Source organism: Megascapheus bottae, chromosome 10 (assembly GCF_031878675.1).
Source record: "Megascapheus bottae isolate mThoBot1 chromosome 10, mThoBot2.hap1, whole genome shotgun sequence".
Lineage (NCBI taxonomy): Eukaryota > Metazoa > Chordata > Mammalia > Rodentia > Geomyidae > Megascapheus > Megascapheus bottae.
The window spans coordinates 45,159,325-45,184,401 of record NC_143518.1 but is presented as its reverse complement, the minus strand read 5'-3'; the positions used below and the strand labels follow the sequence as shown (position 1 = coordinate 45,184,401).

Here is a 25,077-nt window from a genome sequence, read left to right as displayed (position 1 = left end):
TAGAATCCAATAATTTATTTTAAACTTTCCCCACAAGTATACTGTCAACATACATAGTATTCATAATTGGAGTAAGAATACTTTAGAAATTATAAAAGTGAACTTATTCAACAATTTATATTTTGTGCCCTAAATGAAATCTTGCTTAGGAATGTTGATTATATAAATGATCTAGACAGTTAGATAGAATTAAACTTCCCCCTCCTACTTTTCCACATAAAAGAAAGAGAAGAAATACAACACACCAAATTTATAAATTCTCCATATGTATAAACCTGTCTGGCTGATTAGTTCATAAAATTAAATTTCTTGTTTTGTTTTTTCTTCTTCTTCTTTTTGGACATAGTCTCCTATATAGTCCAGGCTGATCTTGATGGCTTGAGTTTGAGGTACCCTTCCTGTCAAGTAGCTAGTATTTACAGGTATGTGCTACCATGCCCAACAGGAAAAGAATACACACAAAAAAATATATGTCCAAGGATTAGGAGTATTAGATACCTATAAAGCTAAATTATTTAATGCTATTTTCCACTCATAAGTATGAACAGTGAATAATTCCTTCCAATCAGCTTTAAAATGTATTGTTTGAGAGATAACCAAGTAATAAAAGTAGAGTTCTAATTCCTTCCAATCAGTTTTAAAATATATTGTTTTGTGGACCAAGTCCACTAGGCTAAGTAAATGATTCCTTTAAGGAACAAGTGCTTTCTTAACAGACTCTGGGACTCGGCTTGCATAGTAGTCATAATTCCTCAGAGTGGCCAGGACGCCTGCAGAGTTCATATGCTTCACCTCCTTATTGTACTGAAGGGCATTCCCATGGACATCGGTTAACTTTCCTACAGGAAAACATGAACAAAATGTTAGTAGATAATTGGATCATGTTTCAAGTATTTTTGAGGGGTGGAGTAAGGTGCTATATATTGAACCCAGAGTAGGGCACATACTAACCACCATCTCTACCACTGAGCTACCTCTCTGACATAGCCCTTCTAGTTATTTTAATTATTTTATTTTATTTTGTTGTTGTTGTTGTTCGTAGGGCTTGAGCTTGGGGTCTGGGTGCTGTCCCTGAGCTCTTTTGCTCAATGCCAGCGTTCCACTTTGAGCCACAGAACCACTCTGGTTTTGTTGTGGTTAATTGGGGATAAGAATCTCACAGACTTTCCAGCCCCAGCTAGCTTTGAACTGTGGTCCTCAGATCTCAGCCTCTGAGTAGCTAGGATAAGTAAGTCTGAGCCACCAGTACCTGACTCCCTTCTAGTTATTTTTAAATGACCGCTGCTTCTTTAAAAGTATTCAAAAAATTCTGGACTAAATAGTGAATGGCCATAAAAGGTTAACTTAATTCATGTGAAGTTTAAGACGCTTAAGAGCAATTTTAACTAAAAGGACAAAAGATTATTTTCCCTGATTAAAATGAATTTCATTAAGTACTTTCAATTTGTATTTCTTTTTTCTTGGTGGTAATGCTTAAACTCAAGGCCTCATGCATGCTAAGTACAAGCCACCACTAAAGTGCTATATCCCTACTCTCCTAAATTTTATTTCTTAATTATCAGTTTATTTTCTCACTGCTATTCCTGTTTTCAATTTTTTTTCAGCTTACTATATAATTTTAATAGTTTTACAATTTTTTAGGCAAAAATACTTATAAAATATAACAGAATGGTATTTCAGTTTTAATTTTTATCCTGTTATCAAATATACAGAAACACAATCTTACCTCCTTATCATATAATATGCCAATATTTGCATGAGAGGCCGGGAGTTTGGCCTACTGGTAGAGTGCTTGCCTAGCATGCACGAAGACCCAGGTTCCATTCCTTGGCACCACATACACAGAAAAAAGCTGGAAGTGGTGATGTGGCTCAAGGATAGAGCTCTAGTCTTGAGAGAAGTCCAAGGACAGTGCTCAGGCCCTGAGTTCTGTCTCCAGGACTGGCAAAAAAAAAAAAAAGATATTTGTATGAATGGATATAAAATACATTGCATATAGCTTGGTCTAAAAATCTGGGAAGTATTATATCTTATGTTGGAGATTGAATGCAAGCATATGCTAGGCAAGGACTATATGTTGAGCCAGTCTCTGATAGGGAATGAAAAAAAGAGTTGCTAAGAGTATAGTGGTGTCTCTTTGAAGCTGGAAAAAAAAATCATCTTACTAGGTATATATCTACAAGAAATTTTCCATCATATTGTGTGTGTGTGTTTGTGTGTGTGTGTGTGTGTGTGTGTGTGTGTGTCTGTTCTGGGGCTTGAACTCAGGGCCTGGGCTCTTTCTCAGCTTCTGTGCTCATAGGCTAGCTCTATGACTTTGAGTCATAGCACCACTTCTGGTTTTATGGTAACGGATTAAAGAAAAAGCCCCATGGATTTTCCTGCCCAAGCTCACTTGGAAACTCAATCCTCAGATCTTAACATCCTGAATAGTGAGGATTATAGGCATTAGCTACTGGTGCATGCCTTTCATCAGATTTTTAAGAATTTTCTAACTGTGATCTTTAGCACTGATACTGAGAGATTCAGCGACTCCAGCTTACAAGAGACTAAGTGGGTGATGCCAATGGCGGTAAACATTTTACTTTTCAAGGTTAAAACAAAACCTCTCAAGGAATTAAAACCATAGGCTGGGCTCTGGCTATCCTAGCCGCTCAGAGGCTGAGGCTAATGGGGCTCTGAGGATTGTAGTTCAAATCCAGTCCATAAGACTCTTATCTCCACTCAACTACCAAGAATGCCAGAGGCAGAGCTGTGGCTCAAATGGTAGAGGGCTAATCTTGAGCAAAAGAAGCTCAGAAAGTGTCAGACCCTGACTGAGTTCATGCCCGAGGAGGGGGACTTCCCCCCCCCCTTATCCCCCACCCCCGCAAAAACAAAACATAGATAAGGGTTAAATTAAATTAACTGTGCAGATCCAAGTCCCCTCCACCAAAAAAAAAAAAAAAGAATTAAAGTGAAAACAAATCTGCTGAAAATCTATTTATCTATGAAATGAATAGTTGCACTGGATAATCTCCACATTTCTCCTAGAAATCTAGGTAAAGAACATTACTGAAGCTGGATGCAGTGGATAACACCTGTAATCCTAGCTACTCAGGAGGCTGAGCCTGCCCAGGCACTTAAGTCTGTGAGACTCTTATCTCCAATTAATCACCAGAAAAACCGAACTAGTACTGTGGGTCAAGGGGTAGGGCAGTAGCCTTGAGATGAAAAGCTCAGGGACAGCATCACAGGCCCAGAGTTCAAGCCTCATGACCGACAAAAAAAATTATTTAAATGTCTTAATAGTTTTGTGCTATAAAAATGGTTTTTATAATATAGAAACTATTCCCAAATAAAATGGACTAACCTCCCACAGCATGTAGGATTACTTCTGGGGCACAAGTATCCCACTTTTTACATCCAGGACTTGCAAATACATAGGCAGAGGCTTTGCCTTCAATCAGCTGGATAATCTGAAAGATTAAAAATATTAATTAACCTTCAACATGAAATAGATACAAATTAAACATTAAATGCTAGTACTATAGAGCACTTCTCATCAGTTCCTCTGTCCAGTTTCAGTTAAAACCTTTAAATGACATAACACTATGAAGAAATAACAAATGTGCAATAAAATATGGAGACCTAAAGGAGAAAAACATGGGCCAAATAAACTATAGGGAATATATCTGAGTAGTGTTCATATCCCAAGTTAAATAAAGGCTTATTTATGTTATTTTAATGAAGGTTTTTAAACTTCAGTGCTGACCATTATTAGTAAAATATAGGGAAGTAGCAGACAGTACACCAGTAATTCTTACATAGGTGCATGGATGACCAGTCTAACAAGTCTTTCCACAGATCTCAGAGCCAGAGCTATTGCTATGACCTTTTAAGGAGTCATCCCAACCTTTTCTGTAATACTTGTACAACTATGGCCCCTGATACAGCTTGCATGACTATCTAAATAGAAACTTGCTACCAAAGTGACTTTTTTTGGTTATTGTAAAATAATTATTTTTAAAAGTCTCAGAGTTCATATATTAAGAAAACAGACCAAGAAAAAAAAATCTCAGTAAACATAAAATGACTTCAGTACTATTTATGAAAACAAGGTATTTTAATCCTACTGTAGGCTTTTGAATAAACACTTTTTTTTCCCACCTAGCAAATGTGCCAAGGCTTTTATTGTGTGGATAATCATTCCAAGTATGCCTTTTTTGATGGGTAAGGAGCTGAAGCTTTCGTCAGTTTCTTAAAGGGTTCCTGACTGAAAAAGTTACAAACTGCCAAGGAAGGCTTTTTCAAAACAGAAAGGTATGGAAGACTGAGGAACTAATGCTTTGTAGGCAAATGATCTCCCTTGGAAATAAAAGAGGTGATCAATTTTTCTGATTACAAAAGGCAAAGACAAAGAGAAACCATTCCTGTCACTACTTCAGTGAATACAGGAATATATTTCCATCTTAAAATGTTTGTATTTTGACAGGCTCTGGTGGCTCATGCTTGTAATCCTAGCTACTTAGTAGGCTGAGATTTGAGGATCAAGGTTCAAAACCAGTTCTGGGTAGGAAAGCCAGGAGACTCTTCATCTTTGATTAACTACCAAAAAAGTCAGGAGTAGAGTTGTGATTCAAGTAGTAGATTGCTAGCCTTGAGCAAAAAAGCTCAGAGATAGTGCCTAGGCCCTGAGTTCAATCCCCAGAACCAGCACACACATATCTTTTTTTGTTTGTTTGTTTTTCAAGTCCTGGGGCTTGAATTCAGGGCCTGGGCACTGTCCTTTGGGTATTCTCAAGGCTAGAGCTCTACCACTGGAGCCACAGCACCACTTCCAGCTTTTTCTATGTATGTGGTACTGAGGAATCGAACCCAGGTCTTTGTCCATGCTAGGTGAGCACTCTACCACCAGGCCACACTCCCTTGGAATATGAGACTCATGGACTTTCCTGCCAGGGCAGGAAAGAAAGAATCTGGGGTGACTTTCATGTATCAATTTGGAATAATTAGGTGAAGGTGATCAAGTCAACCACATAGCAAATAGGGAGAGGACGGGTGGAAATTAGGCATGCTGAATCTGAGATACCTGAGGGATGTTATCATAATGACATCTAGGGTGCAAATAGATGAGAAAAATCAGGGTTTATGGGGGGAGATCAAATTGGGACCAAGATACTAAACACCTGGATGAAAGAATGGAGGAAGTATCCAGAAAGGATGCAGACAGGTCTATGCTTGGAATCTGTGGAAGGACTAAGAAATAATCCAGAAGGTTCTTGGGAATTACAATCGTTAGCAAGAAGCATGGGCCGTTAACTCAGATACGAAAAATGCCAACCCTAAATGCCACCCCTCTCCCCACCCTGTATGTCTCTCTTTTTATGCCCTACCAAGATTCAATCCAGGATCTTGTGCACACTAAGCACCTGCTGTATAACTAAGCTACATCCCTTTAACCCATTTTTTTTTCATGTTGTTTTACATTTTTAAGCAGATGTTCCCAGCCCAGCTCTATTCTACAGTTTCAAAGAAGTTCATTATTTCCTTCAATGACTCAGTTACATTTCAGAGCAGATGACACATCTTCTTCATACCTTATTTCCAGCTCCTCCGACTCGCAGCACATCATCAGGGTTCATAGCACTAATACAGTCGGTGACCAACTTGTTGCTGTGGGATCGGGTAGTGGTGATAATGTGCTTCCCAGCAGGGGCTTCTTTCAGTTGAAACCCAAAGGCACCTAAACCTAAAACTCCCCAGATTGTCCTTCCCAGCACAGCTTCTGGTCCTGCCTATATAGACAAGGGCAGGGGCGGGGGGGAAGGGGAACAAAGTTTGTAATGATCTGGAGAAGGATGTCAGCTATAAATGGAGTCTTTAGTTGCAGACCGACCATTTCAAACATAGGGCATGTAGTTATAAAAAATAACAGCATGATAATATGATAAAAAAATACAAGAATAATAACACTGATCAAGAACTTGTGCTGAAAAAATAGGCTGATCATTTTCATTGTTATTTTGGTTAGTAGTGTCAAAGGTATTAAAAGGAATTTTTTTTGGTCAATTGTAGGGCTTGAACTCTCAGCCTGGGTGCTGTCCCTGAGCTCTTCAGCTCAGGGCTGGTGCCACTTCCTGTTTTCTGGTGGTTAACTGGAGATGAGAGTCTTTTGTACCCAGGCTGCCTTTGAATTGTGCTCCTTAGATGTCAGCCTCCTGGGTAGCTAGGATTACAGGAGTGAGTCATCAGTGCTCAGCCTTAAATGGTATTCTTGAGTCATTAGCAAAGGAAACATCATATACGGATTTATGATTTCTTGCAAAATGGTTCAGTAATAGCTAATAATACTGAAATTGCCATTTTCAAAAAGGGTACTGAAGTATCAAGGAAAAAAACATTGATCACTACTTTTAGTATCCAAGAAACAGCAGGGACCATGTTACTATGATGAAAATGTATTTTGCTTCCACAGAGATACAGCAAGTACATAGGCTGATACTGAACAGTAGCTCTAAATAATGAGGTCAAGCTTAACTTTTGTACCAGTACATAACAATAGAATCTGTAATTTCCTTTGCAAGAGCTCAAAGAATTTTCAGACACACTGGTGTAAATGGATACATGGAAAAATAGAATCTATATGTCAGAGAAAGTAAATCCAGTACATAAAATAATTATTTTAAAGCCAGCAAAACATATTAATATAGTATATATGTTGTAGACAGGCATATATATCTATATATATATTCTATTCAATGCCATACAAGTACTAGACACCAAACTAAATACATGCATTATCTCATTCACTCAAAGCAATCCAAGGAAGTACAGATTACTATCCACATTTTAAAGAAGAGGAGGAGCCAAGAGCATGGCCTATTGGTAGAGTGCTCACCTAGCATGCATGAAGCCCTTGGTAGCACCTACACATACCTGGAAATGATGTTGTTGCTCAAGGGTTAGAGCTCTAGGCTTGAGAAAGCCCAAAGATAATGCCCATGCCCTGAGTTCAAGCCCCAGGACTGGCAAAAAAAAAAAATTTGCTGTCACTAGGTAAACTGATCAAGAACTCTAGAAAATTCATAACCAAACCCAACTCATGTATGTTCAAAAGTGTCTCTCCTTTGTTCTTTAATTTTTAATTTTTGTTTCTTTTCTTTCTGTCCACTCTCCCCCTATTGTTTTTGATTTGTTTTTCAGTCTTTGGCTTGAACTCAGGGCTTGGGCATTGTCCCTGATCTCTTTGTGCTCAAGGATAGCTCTCTATCACTTGAGCCACACTTTCACTTCTGGCTTTTGTAACAGTTAATTGTGGAGATAAAAGTCTCATGAACTTTCCTGCCTGGCTGGCTTAAAACTGAGATCCTTACATCTTGGCCTCCTGAGAAGCTATTATAGGCATTAGCTACTGGTACCTGTCTTTCTCCATTTTTTAAAATAATTAGGTCTCGCTATCATGTCCAGGCTGTCTTTGAATCCCTTCATTCGTAAGTTTCTCCTTTCCCATCCTCCCAAGTAATTCAGATTATAGGCACATGCCAATTAAAGCAGATAGTCTTTATCACTGAATTAGGCAGCCAGAGTTTACTAGTCAAATGTTTTCATAAGCATCATCTTACTTCTCTTAGGGCAGCACACTTGGTGCTGTTTGAGTGAAGTAAACTCATGTTGTAGGTAGGATTCCCTGGGAAGCAGACAGTGAGACAGGAAGTTGGTTACTAAGGAGTGTGTGTGGTATCAACACCTGTGATCCAAATATTTTAGTAATTCATCTTGCTCAGGAAAGCAATGTAGAATAACATGAAAGTTTGTATCTGACTTTTAACCCCAGGTTTGCTATTTACCCATCTGTGACATTAGCAAGTTAATTGCCTCCGTTTCCTCTTCTTTAAATGGGGATATGGTTTCCTTACAGAGGGTGATCAATATTAAGTCTGGAGTCCATAGTAAGCTCTTATGTTCTTGATAAATTTCAGCTATTATGATGATGATCATGACTGACTAAAATGAAATATTTAGCCTTGAATATCAACACAGCTGAGCCAGTTTTCTGTTTCAATGTGCTGAAACAAGTTTTATGGCATAAGCAAAGAGAAGGAAAAGAGAAGCTAGAGTACAGAAGGGAATGTTGCAAAGGGAGAGGAAATGAGCAGAACAGAAGAAAACACGCTGGTGCACGGGATGGACAACGATGCTCTGGTGCCACAAGTGTCTACCTCTTTTCTATCTACTGGTTTGGCCAAGCCCTAACTATATGTCTCACCTTTGCTTCATTCCTGTGTTCCCTTAACTTCAGCTTTTCATCGTTCTGTGAAAGATGAATACAATTTTTTTTCTAATCTCAGAAAAAAGGGATGGAAATTATTAAGTCCTAAGCATTTAGGTCTTTATTTCTGATAAAAGGTGTCATGCATTAGTGTCTTTAAAGAATTAAATGCCCTTTTTTAAACTATTACATAAAAATCACAATACTGTATCCACATTAAGTCATATTATAAAAATTAATGATCACTTAAACAATTTAGAATGAAAGACTTTCCTAACAATGTATAACTATTTTGATAAGTCTGAAGAAACACATGGTTATAAAGAAGAATCAGGAAAAAAAGTTATATTAGAAGTAAACATGAATCCTTTTTTTTTTTAAATAGAAATTGAAGAAGTAATCATCTTGACTCTGGTTAATTTTCTTTCTCCAAAGGTCTATTGAGGTCACATTAATATAAATACCTCAAGTGTTTCAAATGTTTTATTTCAAAATTTTAGTTTAAAAATTAATATGATTTAGCAGTGTATTCTTGGTTTGAAAGTAACACTAGTCTTTTATACCTAAGGAAGACAGATTCTTTGAAATATAATGGGCAGTCAAAGCAGATTAGAAGAGACAAAGTAAGAAAGAGTGCAAGGGCGTATATCCATTATCACATTGACTCTAATAGGTACCACACAGCATTACCTGGATAGCAATACGGCTAGCATCTTGTCTTGGATGACATGGTTTATTCCTTCAGTTGCTTCAAGAACTACCTAGAAACAGGTGTCTTGATAACTAAGCTAACCAAGAACCATGTCAGTGATTCCCAAACTTTTGCATTTCAATCATAAGTAAATAATAAAATTCAGTGTAAACAATTTCTATATTTGAATATATGAATATATTAATATAGATACTAATAAATGCTTGGTACCAGTACCCCCAGAGATTCTAGTTCAGTAAGTCTAGGGTATAACTGAGGGAAATCTGCATTTTAAAAAGTTTTCCATACGGCTGCTTGTGAAATCATGCTAGAAAACAGTGGACTAGATATCTGGAATGATACCACGGTATACTTACTTAGTTAACATTTTTGTGTTACTGATAGTAATACCTGGTAGTTGTAATAAGGCTGGTTAATGATTCCCGCTATGGCTTTTCCTTCATAAGCAATTCCAATAAGAACCGTAACATTATCAAGAAGACCTATAAAGAAGAGATATCAGTTATACCACTTCTTTGCCTTATGACTCATCACAATACATGGAATGCTCCAAGTTATTTTTCAGTAAAAAGTAAGGAATTGGAGCCAGGTACCAACGGCTCACACTAGTGATTCTAGCTACTCAGGAGGCTGAGATCGTGATTTGAAGCCAGACCAGGCAGGAAAGCCCACAAGACTTTTATCTCCAATTAATCACAGAAAAAGTTGGAAGTGGCACTGTGTCTCAAGAGGTAGAGTGCTAGGCATGAGCAAAAAGGAGCTCAGGAACAGTGCCCAGGCCCAGAGTTCAAGCCACAGGATTGGGAAAAAAAAAAGGAATTGGTAATGATTTGCACACAATTAATTGTACTAAGGGCATAATGCACAAATTATAAGAGCCGACTAGATATAAACAGCCACTTAACTAAAGTAATAGTATAGTTTGTAAACCAATAAGTAGAGCAGCCATAACTCAGCACGTGTGTGTGTGTGTGTGTGTGTGTGTGTGTGTGTGTGTGTGTGTGTGTGTGTCCTAGAGCTTGAACTAAGGGCCATAGTGCTATCCTGTATCATTATTCCTTAAGGATAGTGTTCTGACAATTGAGCCACTTACCACTTCCCAATTTTTGGTGTTTTATTGTTGATAAGTCTCACAGACTTTCTTGCCATGCTGGCTTCTGTGATTCACACGTATTTATTAGATCCCTCTATACCCCTTTAGCTACCATCTAATTCACTCTTTCTTGCTGAATCTCTTGACATATCTGAATTGTTCTCCAGAGTTGCATAACAAGCCTCTAAAGCAAGATTCTCAAAGGTGAAGACTTTTAAGCAGTATTAGAATCAACTTGGTATGAATGTTGCAATACAAATCTCAGGTAATTTCTCAGCTCTAGCAAATCAAAATCTCAGGGGTAGGAGTTAGGGTGTAAATAAGCTTTCCCCTCCCCCTAATTTGTTTTTTGTTCCAGTACTGGTGCTTTTACTCAAGGTTTTACTCTCTCTCTTGGCTTTTTTTGCTCAAGATTGATTCTTTACCACTTGGGCCATAGCTCCATTTCCAGCTTTTTGGTGGTTAATTGGAGACAGGTTCTTTCAGAATTCTCTGCCTTGACTGAATCATTCATTATAGATATGTCTCATCTAAGCACTAGAAAGTTTCTTTCTAGTAATTATGAGAAATTGTCTTTTCTTAAGCTATTCTTGTTTCTTAAGCTATAAGCTGAACCAATATAAGAACACTTATGGGCTGGGAATGTGGCTTAGCGGTAGAGTGCTTGCCTAGTTTGCATGAAGCCCTGGGTTTGCTTCCTAAGTGCCACATAAACAGAAAAAGCTGAAAGTGTCACTGTGGCTCAAGTGGTAGATTGTTAGCTTTGAGCAAAAGGAGTGCAGAGACAATGCCTATGCCCTGAATTCAAGCCCCAGGACTGACAATAATAATAACAATAAAGAAAAAGGAAAAATGGAGTTTTTTTTATTAAATTCTAGTCAGGTGCCAGTGGCTCACACCTGCAATCCTAGCTACTCAGGACAGTGAGCGCTGAGGATTGTAGTTCAAAGCCAACGGGGGCAGGAAAGTCTATGAAAAACTCTATTTCCAATTAACTAGAATAATCCAGGTGTAGAGTTGTGGCTCAGTGTTGGAGGGTTAGCTTTAAGCAAAACAAAACTCAGGGACAGCACCCAGAACCAGCACAAAAATTAAAAAGCTTCCAAAATCCCCAGATTTTGGCTTCTCAATATGATGTTTCTTACTTTTGTGTTGTCAGTTTTGTTTTTTTCTTTATTGCAATGCTGAGATTGGAAATCAGGTCCTCACACACTTGCTAGGCAAGTGCTCTACCACTATAATTTGCTGCTTTCTAATTTTCTTCTTCAAATAACTTTAGATGGGAGAGCAGGTGGGAGGTGCATGGGACAATGGTGGTGACATGGCAAGGGCAGAAGGAGGTACTTGTCATTTCTTTTCTACCTAAACAGAACTGGCATTGAGTGTAGTTCTTTTGGGAACACTGGTTTAATATGATTGATATTCTCATGTACAAATAGATTGTCATATTTGAAGATGAATTTTTCTCCTGAATTTTTAGTAGTTATTTTTCTTGGTATATATGAACTCATTGTGATATTTCATTCATTATTCATAATATGTATATGTAGTCATTATATCATTCATAAATTATTATATACATATATCTAATATGTACTCTGATCATAGTTACCTCCTTCATTTCTCTTTTATTGTCCTTTGTTCTCCCCCCACCCCCACTCTTGTTTTTATTTTTTGAAGCAGCACTTCCCTATGCAGTCTAAACTGGCCTTAAACTTTGATCCTCCGTTCTGATCTCTCAAGTACTGGAATTACAAGCATGGATCACCATGCTTAGACTCCTTCTACTATAACAGTTAACGGCTATGAGTACAAATACAGCTTTAAGAAAAAATCCTGGTGGCTCACACGTGTAATCCTAACTACTCAAGAGGATCATGGTTTGAAGCTAGCTTGGGCAGAAAAGTCACTTCTCTCTAACTGACCACTCAAAAAAAAAACCAAAAAAAAACCCCTAGAAGTGGGGCTATGACTCAAAGTGGTAGAACACTAGGTTTGACCTACAAGAGCCCAGGGACAGCTCTCAGGCCATGAGTTCAAGCCCCATGACCAACAAAAATAACAAAAGATAACAGCTTTTCATCCAATATAGAAGAGCCTGTGTGCACAACTGAACTTCCCATCTAGTGCGATATGAACACAGGAGTGCCGACCTTCAGTGTATTCCTTGGTACCATCCAGAGGATCCACCCAGACGACAAGCTGTAAAGTAAGGATGGAAAAAGAGGAGATATACAAATCAAGGGTATACTACTCCACACATAGATTTGAAAGTTTGAAGCCATTTTTTTCATTCAAAAAATTTAAGATGGGGCCAGGAGTCTGGCCTAGTGGTAGACTGTTTGCCAAGCACACATGAAGATCTGGGTTCACGGGTACCACATACATAGAAAAAGCCAGAAGTGGTGCTGTGGATCCAGTGGTAGAGCTCTAGCCTTGAGAAAGACCAAGGACAGTGCTCAGGCCCTGAGTTCAAGGCCAAGGACTGGTCAAAAAAATTACACACACACACACACACACACACACACACACACACACACGCACACGTGTTGGATGGTATTTTGTAACAGTAAAATACTTTAAAAATTTGCAAACATAGATTAGTTTCATTTAAATTAGACACAAAAAAGGGCACAAGCTCTAGGCTAGCCTAGAAGTGAGATTGTATCTCAAAAAATAAAAAAAGTAAAAGAAAAGTTCCAATATGAGATGTTTAACTGATAACCCTTTGTTGTCACTTGAATGCTAAGCACAATGCTATGAACACACTGAGCTCTAGGTGGTGCTACAGGAGAATTTTCAAAGAGGCATCAAGAATGCTTTGAACCAGATATAGGTATCAGATTTAAAAGTAAAACAAGCCTGGCACAGTGTCTCACACCTGTAATCCTAGCTACTCAGGAGGCTGAGATCTGAGGATTGAGGTTCAGAGCCAGCCCTGACACTAAAGTCCATGAGACTCTTATCTCTATTTAACCACCAGAAAACTGGAAGTGGCACTGTGGCTCAAGGGATAGGGCGTAGGGCGATAGTTTGAGCTAAAGAGCTCAAGGACAATGCCCAGGCCTGGAGTTCAAGCCCCATGACCAACCAAATAAATAAATAAGAGTAAAAAAAAAATAATCAAAAGTCAGCTTACCTTAAAGATACAATTTACATAAGCAGAACAAAAAGTGAATAGTCTATACAATTAGTAGTATTCGAAGAAAATAAATAGCATCTGCTTAGGACTGTGAATGAATCAGAATAGGCTGCCATGAGCCACTAAGATTATACTTGACATGGGTTTTGAGTGAGAGCATACTGCTGTCATGCAGTTCTTATGAACTGACTTACTTTCTGTATCCTCTACACCACAAAACAAACCCCTAGGTGAACAGGTACAACATAAAACTGAAGCTTACATCTTCTTCTTTAATCCGACTGTACTGCGATGGGCATGGCTGCTTCAGTATTTCCTCCCACTGACCGTCTTCAATCAGCTCTTGATCCACTTCCTCAGAAGGCAGGTCCTGCGGGAGAAACACCACTACCAGTTACTGAAGCTGCTTAGTGTTTCCAAAGTACCTTCTGTGTTAGTAACAGAGGAAGCTCAGTATCAGTTTCTACTAGTCCTTCCCACTTACAGCCATGGTTATAGAGCTTTGTAAGTAAATCTAATAATTAAAATCCCTAAAGCAATAATCCATATGTGACTTATCCAAGCTGACTAAATGGTCACAACTTGAGTAAAGCTTATTTAAAGAAAAGAGGAATGAAGACTGAAGTGAAAAAGGAAGTAGGAAAAAAAGAAGGAAGAAAAGAAAGAAGGAAGGAAGAGAGAGGGAGAAGGAGAGAGGGAGAAGAGGGGAGATATTTTTAGTAAAAAAAGAAATGACAATACTGGGCAATGAACTCAAAACTCTGAGCTTGCTAGAAAAGTACTCCACCACTTGAACTATACTCCCAGTTTATGAACATAGTTTAAAAAGAGAAGTAGTTTTATTAATTTTTTGTTTCATTATTTTTAAAAATTAAGTTCATAAGCTTGTTTTAAAGAAATTTGTATTAGCACTGGGGACATGGCTCAGTGGTAGAGTACTTACATAGTCATGAGGCTCTTGAGTGCAATCACCATTCCTGAAAAACAACAACAACAACCAAAATAAAGTAAAACAAAATTTATCCTAGAGCTAGCATGGTAATGAATGCTTTTAATCTCAGCACTGGGAGGCTGAAGCAGAAGAATCTTGAGTTCAAGACAAGACTGGGATACCTAAGAAGATTCAAAACAAAAACAAAACAACAGGAAACTACCAAATCCACCTTATTCTCTTTTACAATTTTAAAGACAAACTAAAACCAAACAATGGAAGTCATTCTATACATTCTATTACATCCCATCCTAGTTCTAGAACTCTTCCTATTTTTCCTGTTTTATTTTGGGGGGGCTGAGAATTGAACCTACAGCTTCACTTATGTGAATCAACTGCTCTTAAACCTAAATGATACTTCTTACCCCTAAGCTTGCTCATCTCTTTTTCTGTGTGCAGATGATCCAATCTGTGGCAGGGAAATGCTCTACCTCTGCTTTACCTGCAGCCCCTCTGTCCATGTCATAGTTTGTATGCGGAGTCCAAAAATTCTAACAGTAAACATATTTCCTCCAGCTAAGGAACTGAGATTTCTGGACTAAAAATGGACTAAAATATTTTCAAATGAGATACTTCCTTCAAAGTTCATGGATATAATGTTACTTAGCCATAATGCTTAAAACTCAACACTGGCAACAAATCAATGACATGTCTGTTATAAATCCACAGTGCAAACAGAGATTAACAAATACTATATCCCTGACCACTCTTACCTCCTCTCCTATAATGGTTAGTTTAGGGAATTTCCGTGCCAATGAAGAGCATATGCTCATTTGTACCAATCGGTCAGCTTTGGTCTGTAGGTCTGTTGCAGAGGTCTGTAACAAATACAAATCTACTGATTTCTAAATTCACGAATTTCTTGTCTCATATATGTGACACTTCGTTTTTAGATTCACAGAACATAATAAAGATAAAGTAGGAATATGATAGCAAACTGAATTAATATGTAATAACATATATTAATATTTAATAACATAAGCCACCTATAGCACCCTACTCCATCTATATCCAGGTAGTCAGATTTCGGACAATGGACAGTTTTGCAAAGGATATCATAACTTCCTTTGTTTTCAGAGTATTATGACCTGTGGCAATTTATAGAAGGCTAGTCAGATGGATTACTTTATCTGAAAAAGAATTCTTACAATACTTTGTAATGAAATAAGTATCACAAAAAAGAGATGATACAAAGGACAATAATAATAGAACTTTTCTTTCTAACTCGGACCCTATATTTCTATTTTCATTAGCTATTGGGCCACAAAGCTGGACCACATAAAATCAATTTAAGGAAAGTGATGCCAAAGGAAAAGAATAATGATCTGGAAAGAAATTATCCAAAATGTTAGCGATGATAATGTGACAAGTAATTTCTATTTACTACTTGTTAACTTTTTCTCATTTTCTGATTTTTCAGAAAAGGAAAAACTTCACCAAAAGAAAAGACAGGGTAAGGAGTGTTGCTCAATGGTTGAAGTCCAGAACTGCGTCCCCAGCACCAGGAAAACACAGCAAGATTAGCAGCCTACTGAAAGCAGCTTCTACTGCTTGCCTCACATGCAGTCATTGGAAAACCTTTTTCTTTTCTTTTATTTTCTTTTTGGTGGGTTGTGGGGCTTGAATTCTCAGCCTGGGCACTATCCCTGAGTTCTTCAGCTCAAGGCTAGCGATCTACCACTTGAACCACGCCACCACCTCCCATTTTCTGGTGGTTAATTGAAGATAAGAGTCTCACAGACTTTGTTGCCCGGGCTGGCTCTGAACCTCAGTCCTTAGATCTGAGACTCCTGAATTGCTAGGATTATGGGTATTAGCCACCAGCGGCCAGCAGAAACTTCTTTTTCAAATCAGTTTTAAGATCTATCCCATATTATGGAACCCAATTATAGGACTTTATGTAATTAATCCTGTACATAGTATTGAATTAAGTCTGCTTTTCTCAGATGATGCAACTGTTTTGAACATATACCCTGTGATCTGACACATTATATTGTTACATTTTATTGACAAACTTGTTAAATGTGTTTTGCTTCCTTTCTTCTCTTTCTTCCTCCCTTCCTTTCTCTCTTTTTTCAAACTAATCTCACAAGAACATGAACATGGATAATTTTGAAAATGGAGAGTCTTTCAGTAAGCAAACAAAATGTGATAAGGAAGTAATAGTAACAGTTAACTAGAAATTGATACTAATCTTTTCAGTTATACCATTAGATACCTTGTGAAATCCAAGAAACTAAGGACTTTAGACAAAGCTCCAGGCTTATGGCATGATTTGCCTATCATGTTTTATTGATATACAACTTGAAAAGCCCCAAGGATATTTTATGATCTGTTAAATGCATATCTAAAGAAAATTCTTCTTTCAGTCTAGTTTATAGGATCTCTTTTGCTGACTCTATACTAGCATTTTAACTCTGTGTGTTGTTTCAGAAGCTTTCATTATTAACTACTAAAACCCTTAAGACCAAATTGTCTTTAGCATTTTCTAAGAAGATACTCATTTATTTTTCCCCAACATTATATCTTGTTTTCTTTTTACATCTTTGCACTGATGTAACCTTGAGTCTAGACATTGGTCAGAGGACATATCATATAAAGATCTTAGAAAAAGCGTGGAGTCATTTTCCTTCTTTTCCCTTTCTCCCCTCCTTTACTTTCCCTGGCAGAGCCTATACTTGTCAGTTGACCTATGCTCTCAGTCTTGAAGGAATTTTCAAAGCAGATATAAAGCTCATTGACCTAAAGATCTTGCAATCTCCATAAAGGAGCCATCAATAACTCTAAGTAGTATTAATGTTTATCCAGATTATGAAAGAATAGAAATCAGGCTCTTAGGAAACGAGAGTGGCAGCACCTTCTCCACAATACCCAGATCTCCTTCGGCAATGACACGTCTGACTATCGTTCCTGCCTTTTGAGCAATGGCATACGATGAAGCCACCAATCTCATCAACACAGTAGGACTGGATGCCATGATCAGTCCTGAAAAGGAATCAAGAAAAATGTCACGTTAATTTAAAAGCCAAATTAATAGTACTATCTACTAGAACTCAGTTCAACACATAATTGTCAAATGCTTACTTGGGACTATCTCAATTAACTGAGTAAAATAGTCAATTATTTATTAAGAGCTTCTTTATTCTACTCAGTAATCTGAATAAATAGGCAGTAAAAGAGACGTGGAAAAACCCCATTTCAGTATTAAGTCTCTCAACACATCTTTCTCACACAGATGGGAAATTTCAAAGCACAAGTAAAACCAGACCAGGCTGCTTAGCCCAGGGAAGTTTTGTATGTGTGGTATGTAATACGCTGTGAAAGATGCTTCTGGGCTTAAAGTACAATACTGTCTGCATCTGAGAAGTTAATGTTTTGGTGAGTTCAGGTAAGAAAACATAAAACTAAATATAATCCAGTGGTGGTGGTATATACATGTAATTCCAGCACTTAAGGGACTGAGATAGGTATAGTGAATAGTACAGTATAGTGAGGGAAATCTTATTACAAACAACAAACAATCCCACAAGAAATATACAAAACTGGTAAGTACCAGAGAACTACAAACAGTACCAAGAATTTAAATGTGTATGTGAGAAAAGTTTTAAAAGAATGAGCATTGTAGCTAAGTGGTAGAAAGCTTATGTAATATATACAGAACCTGCTTGATTCCTAGCACTGCAAAGCAAACAAAACAAAACAAAAAATATTCTAGCCAACATTCTCCTTTGGCACATGATGCCAAAAACATTTCCTAATAAACCTCTTGTACTCTAACAATAGCAACAAGAAAAGATACTCTCACGCTGGCTGGGTGTGGCGACACTATCCTATAATCCCAGCACTCCAGAGGCAGCAGCAGAAAGATTTTGAGTTCCAGGCAAATAGCAGGAACATAGCAAGATCCTGTCTCAAAACCCAAGTAAGGAAAAGGCCTCAGGCTGAAGATACAGCTCATGTACACAGTTCGTATAAAACATTGGGTTGGATATATAACATGGCAAAACAAAAAGTCTACCACATCTAAATAAAATTAGGTGAACATTATTTCATCACAATAATGTAACATGTTATTATCCTCTTTGTTTAAAGACTATATTATATAAAAGATACTATATATTTCAATTCAAAACCTTTTCATGCTACTCTATGAGGATATGCCTTTTAACCTTTTCAAGATTTTTTTCCTCTTTCATCCACATTACAGAAATTAAGAATACTGAAACAAGCAAAGTGTTTGAAAACCTTCAAAAGATGAAACTGAAATTGGTGTACAATAATGCATAGTACCACAATGTGACCAGTAGCTGTCTTGAATTAAGATAAAAATAAAATGGACTTCTTTATGATATTTGAATTGTTTGTCTTATGTCATAATCATGCTGGATATTTTGTTGTTGTTCATTTTTGGTACTGGGGATTGAATCTAAGGCCTTGCCTATGGTATAAGCAAGCATTCCACCACTTGAATTATACCTCTACTATATATACCCCCAGCTACATTAATTTTTTTGACATATGGGGTGTTGGGCATTACACACAGAACAAAGTAGTTATGGTCATTGCTAATTAAGGAACATGACAAATAGAATACAGGAGTAATAAGTTCAACAAACACTTTTTTCTCACATGATTTTTTTTTTGCCAGTTCTAGAGCTTGAACTCAGGGCCTAAACACTGTCCTTGGGCTTTCTCAAGGCTAGTGCTCTACCATCAGAGCCATAGCACCACTTCCAGCTTTTTTTTTCTATGTATGTGGTATCGAGGAATAGAACCCAGGTCTTCGTGCATGCTAGGCAAGTACTTTACCACTAAGCCAAACTCCCAGTCTATCACATGATTTTTTTTTTTATGGCTGTTGCTTTAGCACTTGAGCAATGACTACAACATAGCTTTTGGCTGTCTATTTTAGAGATGGAATCTAGAGGATTTTTCCTGCCTGCACTGGCTTAGAACTTCCTGAATTCCCTTATATCCCAGACCCCTAAGTAGCTAGGATTACAGGGCATGAGCCACCAACACTAGGCTTAACAAACACTTCAACTCCTTTATGTTCATGCTCAGCCATGGATCTGGCAACCCAGACACTTACTGACACGCAAAACCTCTAGCCTTGTCTAGGGATCAAACCCAGGACATTGTGCCTGCTAGGTAAGCATTATACCACTAAGCTACATCCCAGCTCTGGCAAAAGTCTTAAACAAAGGAATGCTTTAAGGTATTAGCACACTCCTTTTGAGTTTTTTGTGCTATATGACTTGTTTTGTGACAGGAAGATCATTTTCTTTCACTGTATGGTGTTAAACATTTGCACCAGTATCCATTACCTTTGAGCTAATTGAGCAATCACTTGAGCCTTGTGAGGCTCAGGAGTGAATAAGCCACTTCCTGCTTTATACCTACAACATCCCTGCAGCTTTCTACTTCCAAAGAAAATCTTTCAGGTACTCACTGCATATTACCTTCCTCACAATGTGTAGCCTACATTTCCAAACTAGAACATCTACTTACAAGAAACATAAACAAGGTTAGATTTAAAGGAGAGAAACAATCTGTAAAGCAATTCCACAAATCATTTGTAGTCGGCAAATAAGGAAATATTTCTACTATTTCTTTCTGAACTATGTACTTTCCTGGTCCACTCTGAATTAGTTATGAAATGTAACTGTCCCCTAGCCCTAAGAGATTTCCTACAATTTTTTTGTTTGACAAATGGATATAGTTTGTTCTTAATATAAAGAAAATATAGTTAATGATATTATCCAAACACAAAATCTGCCAATTATGCCCCTTCCCAGGTCCCAAGGGAGAATGATTTACCTTTTGATGTTAGAGCAGGAGTAAGAGCAGGGCCAACACAAGCTACAGGCAAGTAACTTCCTCTTACTTTGAGGCAGTTCAAATAACACTCTAGGTACTTCCTTTTATATCTCGTTTACACCTTCTGGGTCCTAAAACTCTACCCTTCGGGTACTTGTCCAGAAACAAGTCCAAAACAGCATCTTTGGCAACAGCATGAAGGGTCCAGCTAACAAAAAGGGTCTTTAGGGATGAATATGGTCTTTGTAGTTTAATTGCATGTACGAGAGTAGAAAGATGAAGCCTGTTGAAATTGCTTTAAGAAAAAGGGAGAGTGAAGATTTATTGGGGGCGGGGGAGGGAGAGTACTTCCATCAGGATCCACAGTCTACAAGTGAAGAAATATAACAAAATCTCTCCTTGAACAACTAATGTATGGTAATAAAAACAATTAAACAAAACCCCCAAATCCTACAGAATGGTGATTACCTCTGGTCCATTAGTGATTAATCACTATTTCTGTTTCAACCCTGGTTCTGGTATACATTAGCTGTGTAACCTTGAGAAAGTTGCCTAAATTCTGTGTTGGAATTTGTCATTGCAATTGATAATGGAGCCTTTTACATGAACAACACATGTAGAACATTTGACTCCATAATCATGAAACTATACTGGCTACCTATATTAAAATGATTGCAATTTTTAAAATGGTCCTTATTAGCATATATTAGTTGAAAAGCATTTCAGTGTCATTTCCATACATACACACACACACACACACACACACACACACACACACACACACACACAATGTACCATGAAGCTTACCACCTCCACCTCTCTCCCTCGTTTCCCCTTCCTCTTTCTTTCTCAAGGGGTCAGGGCACTGTCCCTGAGCTTATTTAACTCAAGGATGTCACTCTACCAAGTGAGCCACAGTACCACTTCCGGCTTTTTCTATTTATGTGGTACTGAGGAATGGAATCCAGGGCTTCATGCATGGGAGGCAAGCGCTCACCACTAAGCTACATTCCCAGCCCATCCCTTTTCTCCCCACCCCATCTCCTTTTATTTTTGCCAGTCCTAGGGCTTGAATTCGGGGCCTGGGCACTGTCCTTGGGCTTTCTCAAGCTTTACCACATGAGCCGCAGCACCACTTTCAGCTTTTTTCTATGTATGTGATACTTAGGAATGGTACCCAGGTCTTCGTGCATGCTAGGCAAGCACTTTACCACGAGGCCAAACTCCCAGCCCCGCTCTTGTCCCTTCTCAAGGCAATTTTAGCAGGTCTTATTGTTCTACTTTCATATGTGAATACAAAGAGGTATGTATGGTCCTATTCACCTCATCACCCTCCCCCTTGGCCTTGCTCGCATCCCACTAGTGCCTGCCCTCCAAAATAGCCTATTTTACTTTCCTGTGATTCATTTGTCTTCAGTGTATATTAGAGAGGTTTGTCATGGTAATTCACACATGCATTGTAATTTAGTCAGATAAACCTAATCCATTGTTCCCCAGTCCACCATATCCGACTACTGTTTAATAACTTTCAGTGCATTTCCTTACGCTCTCTTTCTACCTAGTCACCATATGTTTCAATATTATTTATCCTTCATCATTCTCTATCTCTCTTCCCTTTCCTCCTAGTAGTCCCAGACAGTCCCACAGTTACATACATATTCTCTATACACGGATGAAGCATTTGTGTTTCTACATGTATTTATGTGTGTACATGTGTGTGTACATCTATGTGTATAAATGTGTGTGTGTGTGTGTGTGTGTAAAGGCTAGATTTCACAAATGAGCAAAAATTGATACTTAACTTTTCTGAACTTGGTTTATCTACTTCAACATGATCTCCACCTATAACTACGATTGGTTTTTCTAACTATCCAGCAAAGACAAAGGAGAATGGTAATGGTAAGGAAAAAGAATGGTTTACTATAACTTCTGAAAAGGCATTCTGACCTTAAGTATGTAATGTGATAACCAATATGACCCTGAATCTTAGGCTGAGTTCTTTCTCAACATTCTGGGCTCCAAGCTTGAAGTAAATATGAAACAAAAAAAGATTATACAACTCATAAGGCAATTAACCTAACCTTCACCTATTTTAGGAATCTTTCCTACTGCCAGAAGAACTAGTGCAGAAGAACAAAATAAGAGGAATCAAATTGCCAACTTCACATAGCTTTGAAGAGGAATTTATAGTGAGTCCTTTGATAGCTGGTACAGCAGAGGACTATAGTGGAAGAGGTATCTGTAATTCAATATGAAGATGGTAATGAGAATCAGGATACAAAAATATCAGATGTATTCATAATCAAAATACTAAAATCATTTGTTTTGGAACATGGCCAAATAATGCTAAAGTTCAAGGGCATCACAAAAAATAATTTAAAAAAAAAACAACTGTGAGCATGATGGCCAGTTCTAAAAAATGAAAAATAATAGCCCTGTGCCCTTTATCAAAATAGGACATAAAACTTTAGAGAATTTTAGCTAAACAGACAAAGAAATAGAATCACATAAATCCAAATACACTAAAGGTGGTACATTCTCCTCTCTCTCTCTCTCTCTCTCTCTCTCTCTCTCTCTCTCTCTCTCTCTCTCTCTCTCTGTCTCTCTCTCTCTCTGTCTCTCTGTCTCTCTGTCTCTCTCTTTATAGGCCAGTACTGGAGATTGGATTCTGGGCTTCAACCTCTTGCTCAGTTTTTTCTGATCAAGGCTGGTGCCTTACCTCCCACTTCTGGCTTTTTTGGATGCTTAATTGGAAATGAGTTCTCCTGGGGCTATCTTTGAACTTTGATCCTCAGATCACAGCCTACTAACTACTTAAGACTACAGGAATGAGCTTGTAATACTTTCAATCTGTGGCCCAGTGGTAGAGTTCTTGCCTAGCATGCACCAAGCCTTGGGTTTGATTCCTTGGTATCACATACCCAGAAAAAGTCAGAACTTGAGCTGTGGCTCAAGTGGCAGAGCGCTAGCCTTGAGCAAAAAGTGTCCAAAGACAGTGTCCAAGCCCTGAGTTCAAGCCCCAGGACCAAAAAAAAAAAAAAAAAAAAAAAAGAACATTTGCTATTACAACCAGGCTCCAGTGCCTCACACCTGTAATCCTAGCTTCTCAAGAGGCTGAGATCGGAGGATCACTGTTCAAAGCCAGCCAGGGGAAGAAAGTCTGTCAGACTTATCTTCTAATAAAAACTACTCAAACAAAGCCAAAGTGGCCATATGGTGAAAAGTGGTACAGTGTTAGCTTTGAGGACAGAGGCTTGGGGACAGTGCCCAGGCCCTGAGTTCAAGCCCCAAGAATGACCTCCCCAAATTAATAATATTTGCTATTATTATGAAATTTAGTGCCAGGATTACATTTTTCTAAGTTTTAGTGAAGTAAGTTCAAATCTAGTTTTGCTTCCTTGCTTCTACAATCACACAAAAATACCCAAGAGCATGAAAATAACTAAAACAAGAGCACTAAAGAGTATAAGGCTGACAACTACAGCATGTTGACTGTCATACTCGGAATCTAGATTTAAAAGACATGAAAGTACAAGGGGAAAAGGAAAAGGAACCAGGATGGGGGGGGGGGGACAAGAGAGGAATGAGCGACTCAATGTGATCAAAGTATTAATGTCATGATGAAATCTGTTTTGTATACTTAATATTAATTTTTAAAATCAAAGGAAACGATTCTAGATCTGAGATTGGAGAATATGGAGTCAATCTCATTAACCTGTTAAAAATAACAAACCAAACCATAAATCCCTTGAATCTCATCAGTGAAAGGGGGTGGTAAGGGACCATGGTTTGTACCCTGACAGGAAACGTACCGTGAGTCAATCTGCAGCCACGTGAGGAGACAGACCCCGAGGGGTTAGGAAACCCGCGCTGGGAAGCCACCGGTCCCTCGTGGCGTCCAGTACCGCGTTTTCCAGGAGTCAAGAGGTCAGGAGTGGACGGAGGGCAGCGCTGACTCAGCTACTGAGCGTGCGCGAACTGCGGCGCAGGCGCACACCAGCAGACTCCCGGCCTGCCAGGCAACTCCACTTCTCCGGGTTTTAGGCAAAGCTCCCAGTAGGTGTGGGTCTTCCGAAGCCCGGGGTCTCCCGGCTCCACGTGCCCCGGAGCCCCGCTGTGGTTTAGACTCAAATGATGTGGTCTTCAGAGCTGTCAGCTTTGTTATCCATCGACATCCTTTTCGATCTAAAATCTCACTTTGAATTCCTTCCTGTGTGCTCTTTTCTGCCACTCCCAGGGTTTTAAAATGAGAGACAAACCATACCATTGCAGTTGTGTCCGTGGTTAAGGACGGTGACAAATGATCTGGGGCCAACGATTCCATCAATGAGAACGTCAAGGGAAGAAATAAATGAATTTGAGTCCAGGGAGAAGGAAGTTCGCCATATATTATCTATCCATCGATGCCTGTCGAACGCTTGAGACCTTCGTCCAGACAGAGATGCAATGCAAATCAAATTGAGAAGACAGTATGAAAAGAATGTAAAATGTCTGGTTTTGTTGTAGTTGTTGTTTTGGGCCCTTCTTTTTGTGGGGCTTCAAATCTAGACCTGGGCACCGTTCCTGAGCTTTTCTGCACAAGGCTAGCATTCTACCATTGTGAGCCACTGTGGAAACAGAAGGACATCGCCATCACTCAGATAATAAGTTTTAAAAAGAAGTGTGGGGGCCGGGAGTTTGGCCTAGTGGTTAAAGTGCTTGCCTAGCATGCACGAAGACCGGGGTTCGATTCCTCGGTACCACATATATAGAAAAAAGCCAGAAGTGGTGCTGAGGCTCAAGTGGTAGAGCTCTAGCCTTGAGAAAGTCCAAGGACAGTGCTCAGGCCCTGAGCTCAAGCCCAGGACTGGCAAAAAAAAAAAAAAAAAGAAGCGTGGGACTACACAGATGGTAGAGTGCAAAGCTGGCTTTCCATCCAGTGGGATTTTTTTTTTAAAGGCATAAACCACGGGTAGGTGATGTGTATGAGCAAGAAAGCAAGCAAGCAAAGTTACAGAAGCAGAAATTAGCAGTTAGTAATAGCAATTACAAGTCATTAAGCAAACCAACAATTTCAGCAACCATCATC

The 25,077-nt window shown here is 38.6% G+C and overlaps 1 protein-coding gene across 2 annotated transcripts; it reads right to left on the bottom strand.

Annotated features, from left to right (window-relative positions):
• Positions 1-24,686, bottom strand: Bpnt1 (3'(2'), 5'-bisphosphate nucleotidase 1). Of its 2 annotated transcripts, XM_090341172.1 has the most exons (10): positions 23,822-24,686; positions 17,047-17,174; positions 14,903-15,007; positions 13,461-13,568; positions 12,210-12,258; positions 9,354-9,445; positions 8,249-8,293; positions 5,580-5,777; positions 3,353-3,458; positions 1-839 (listed from the first exon to the last, which is right to left on the bottom strand). In XM_090341172.1, the coding sequence occupies exons 2-10, from the start codon at positions 17,164-17,166 to the stop codon at positions 691-693; spliced, it is 972 nt and encodes a 323-aa protein (XP_090197298.1). In that variant the 5' UTR covers positions 17,167-17,174; positions 23,822-24,686; the 3' UTR covers positions 1-690. The 2 variants fall into 2 exon arrangements, with proteins under 2 accessions (XP_090197298.1, XP_090197299.1); XM_090341173.1 differs by lacking the exon at positions 8,249-8,293 and having other exon boundaries at positions 23,822-24,682.
• Positions 24,687-25,077: the final 391 nt, after the last annotated feature.

What these genes read in the sequence shown, in the direction of transcription:
- Bpnt1 (XM_090341172.1), bottom strand. Translation starts at nt 17,166, where the DNA reads ATGGCATCCAGTCCTACTGTGTTGATGAGATTGGTGGCTTCATCGTAT. An exon ending in ATCTGGGTATTGTGGAGAAG is followed by an intron (nt 15,008 to 17,046) that starts GTGCTGCCACTC and finishes TATTTGTTACAG; the next exon opens with ACCTCTGCAACAGACCTACA. An exon ending in AATCCTACATGCTGTGGGAG is followed by an intron (nt 840 to 3,352) that starts GTTAGTCCATTT and finishes GTTTTCCTGTAG; the next exon opens with GAAAGTTAACCGATGTCCAT.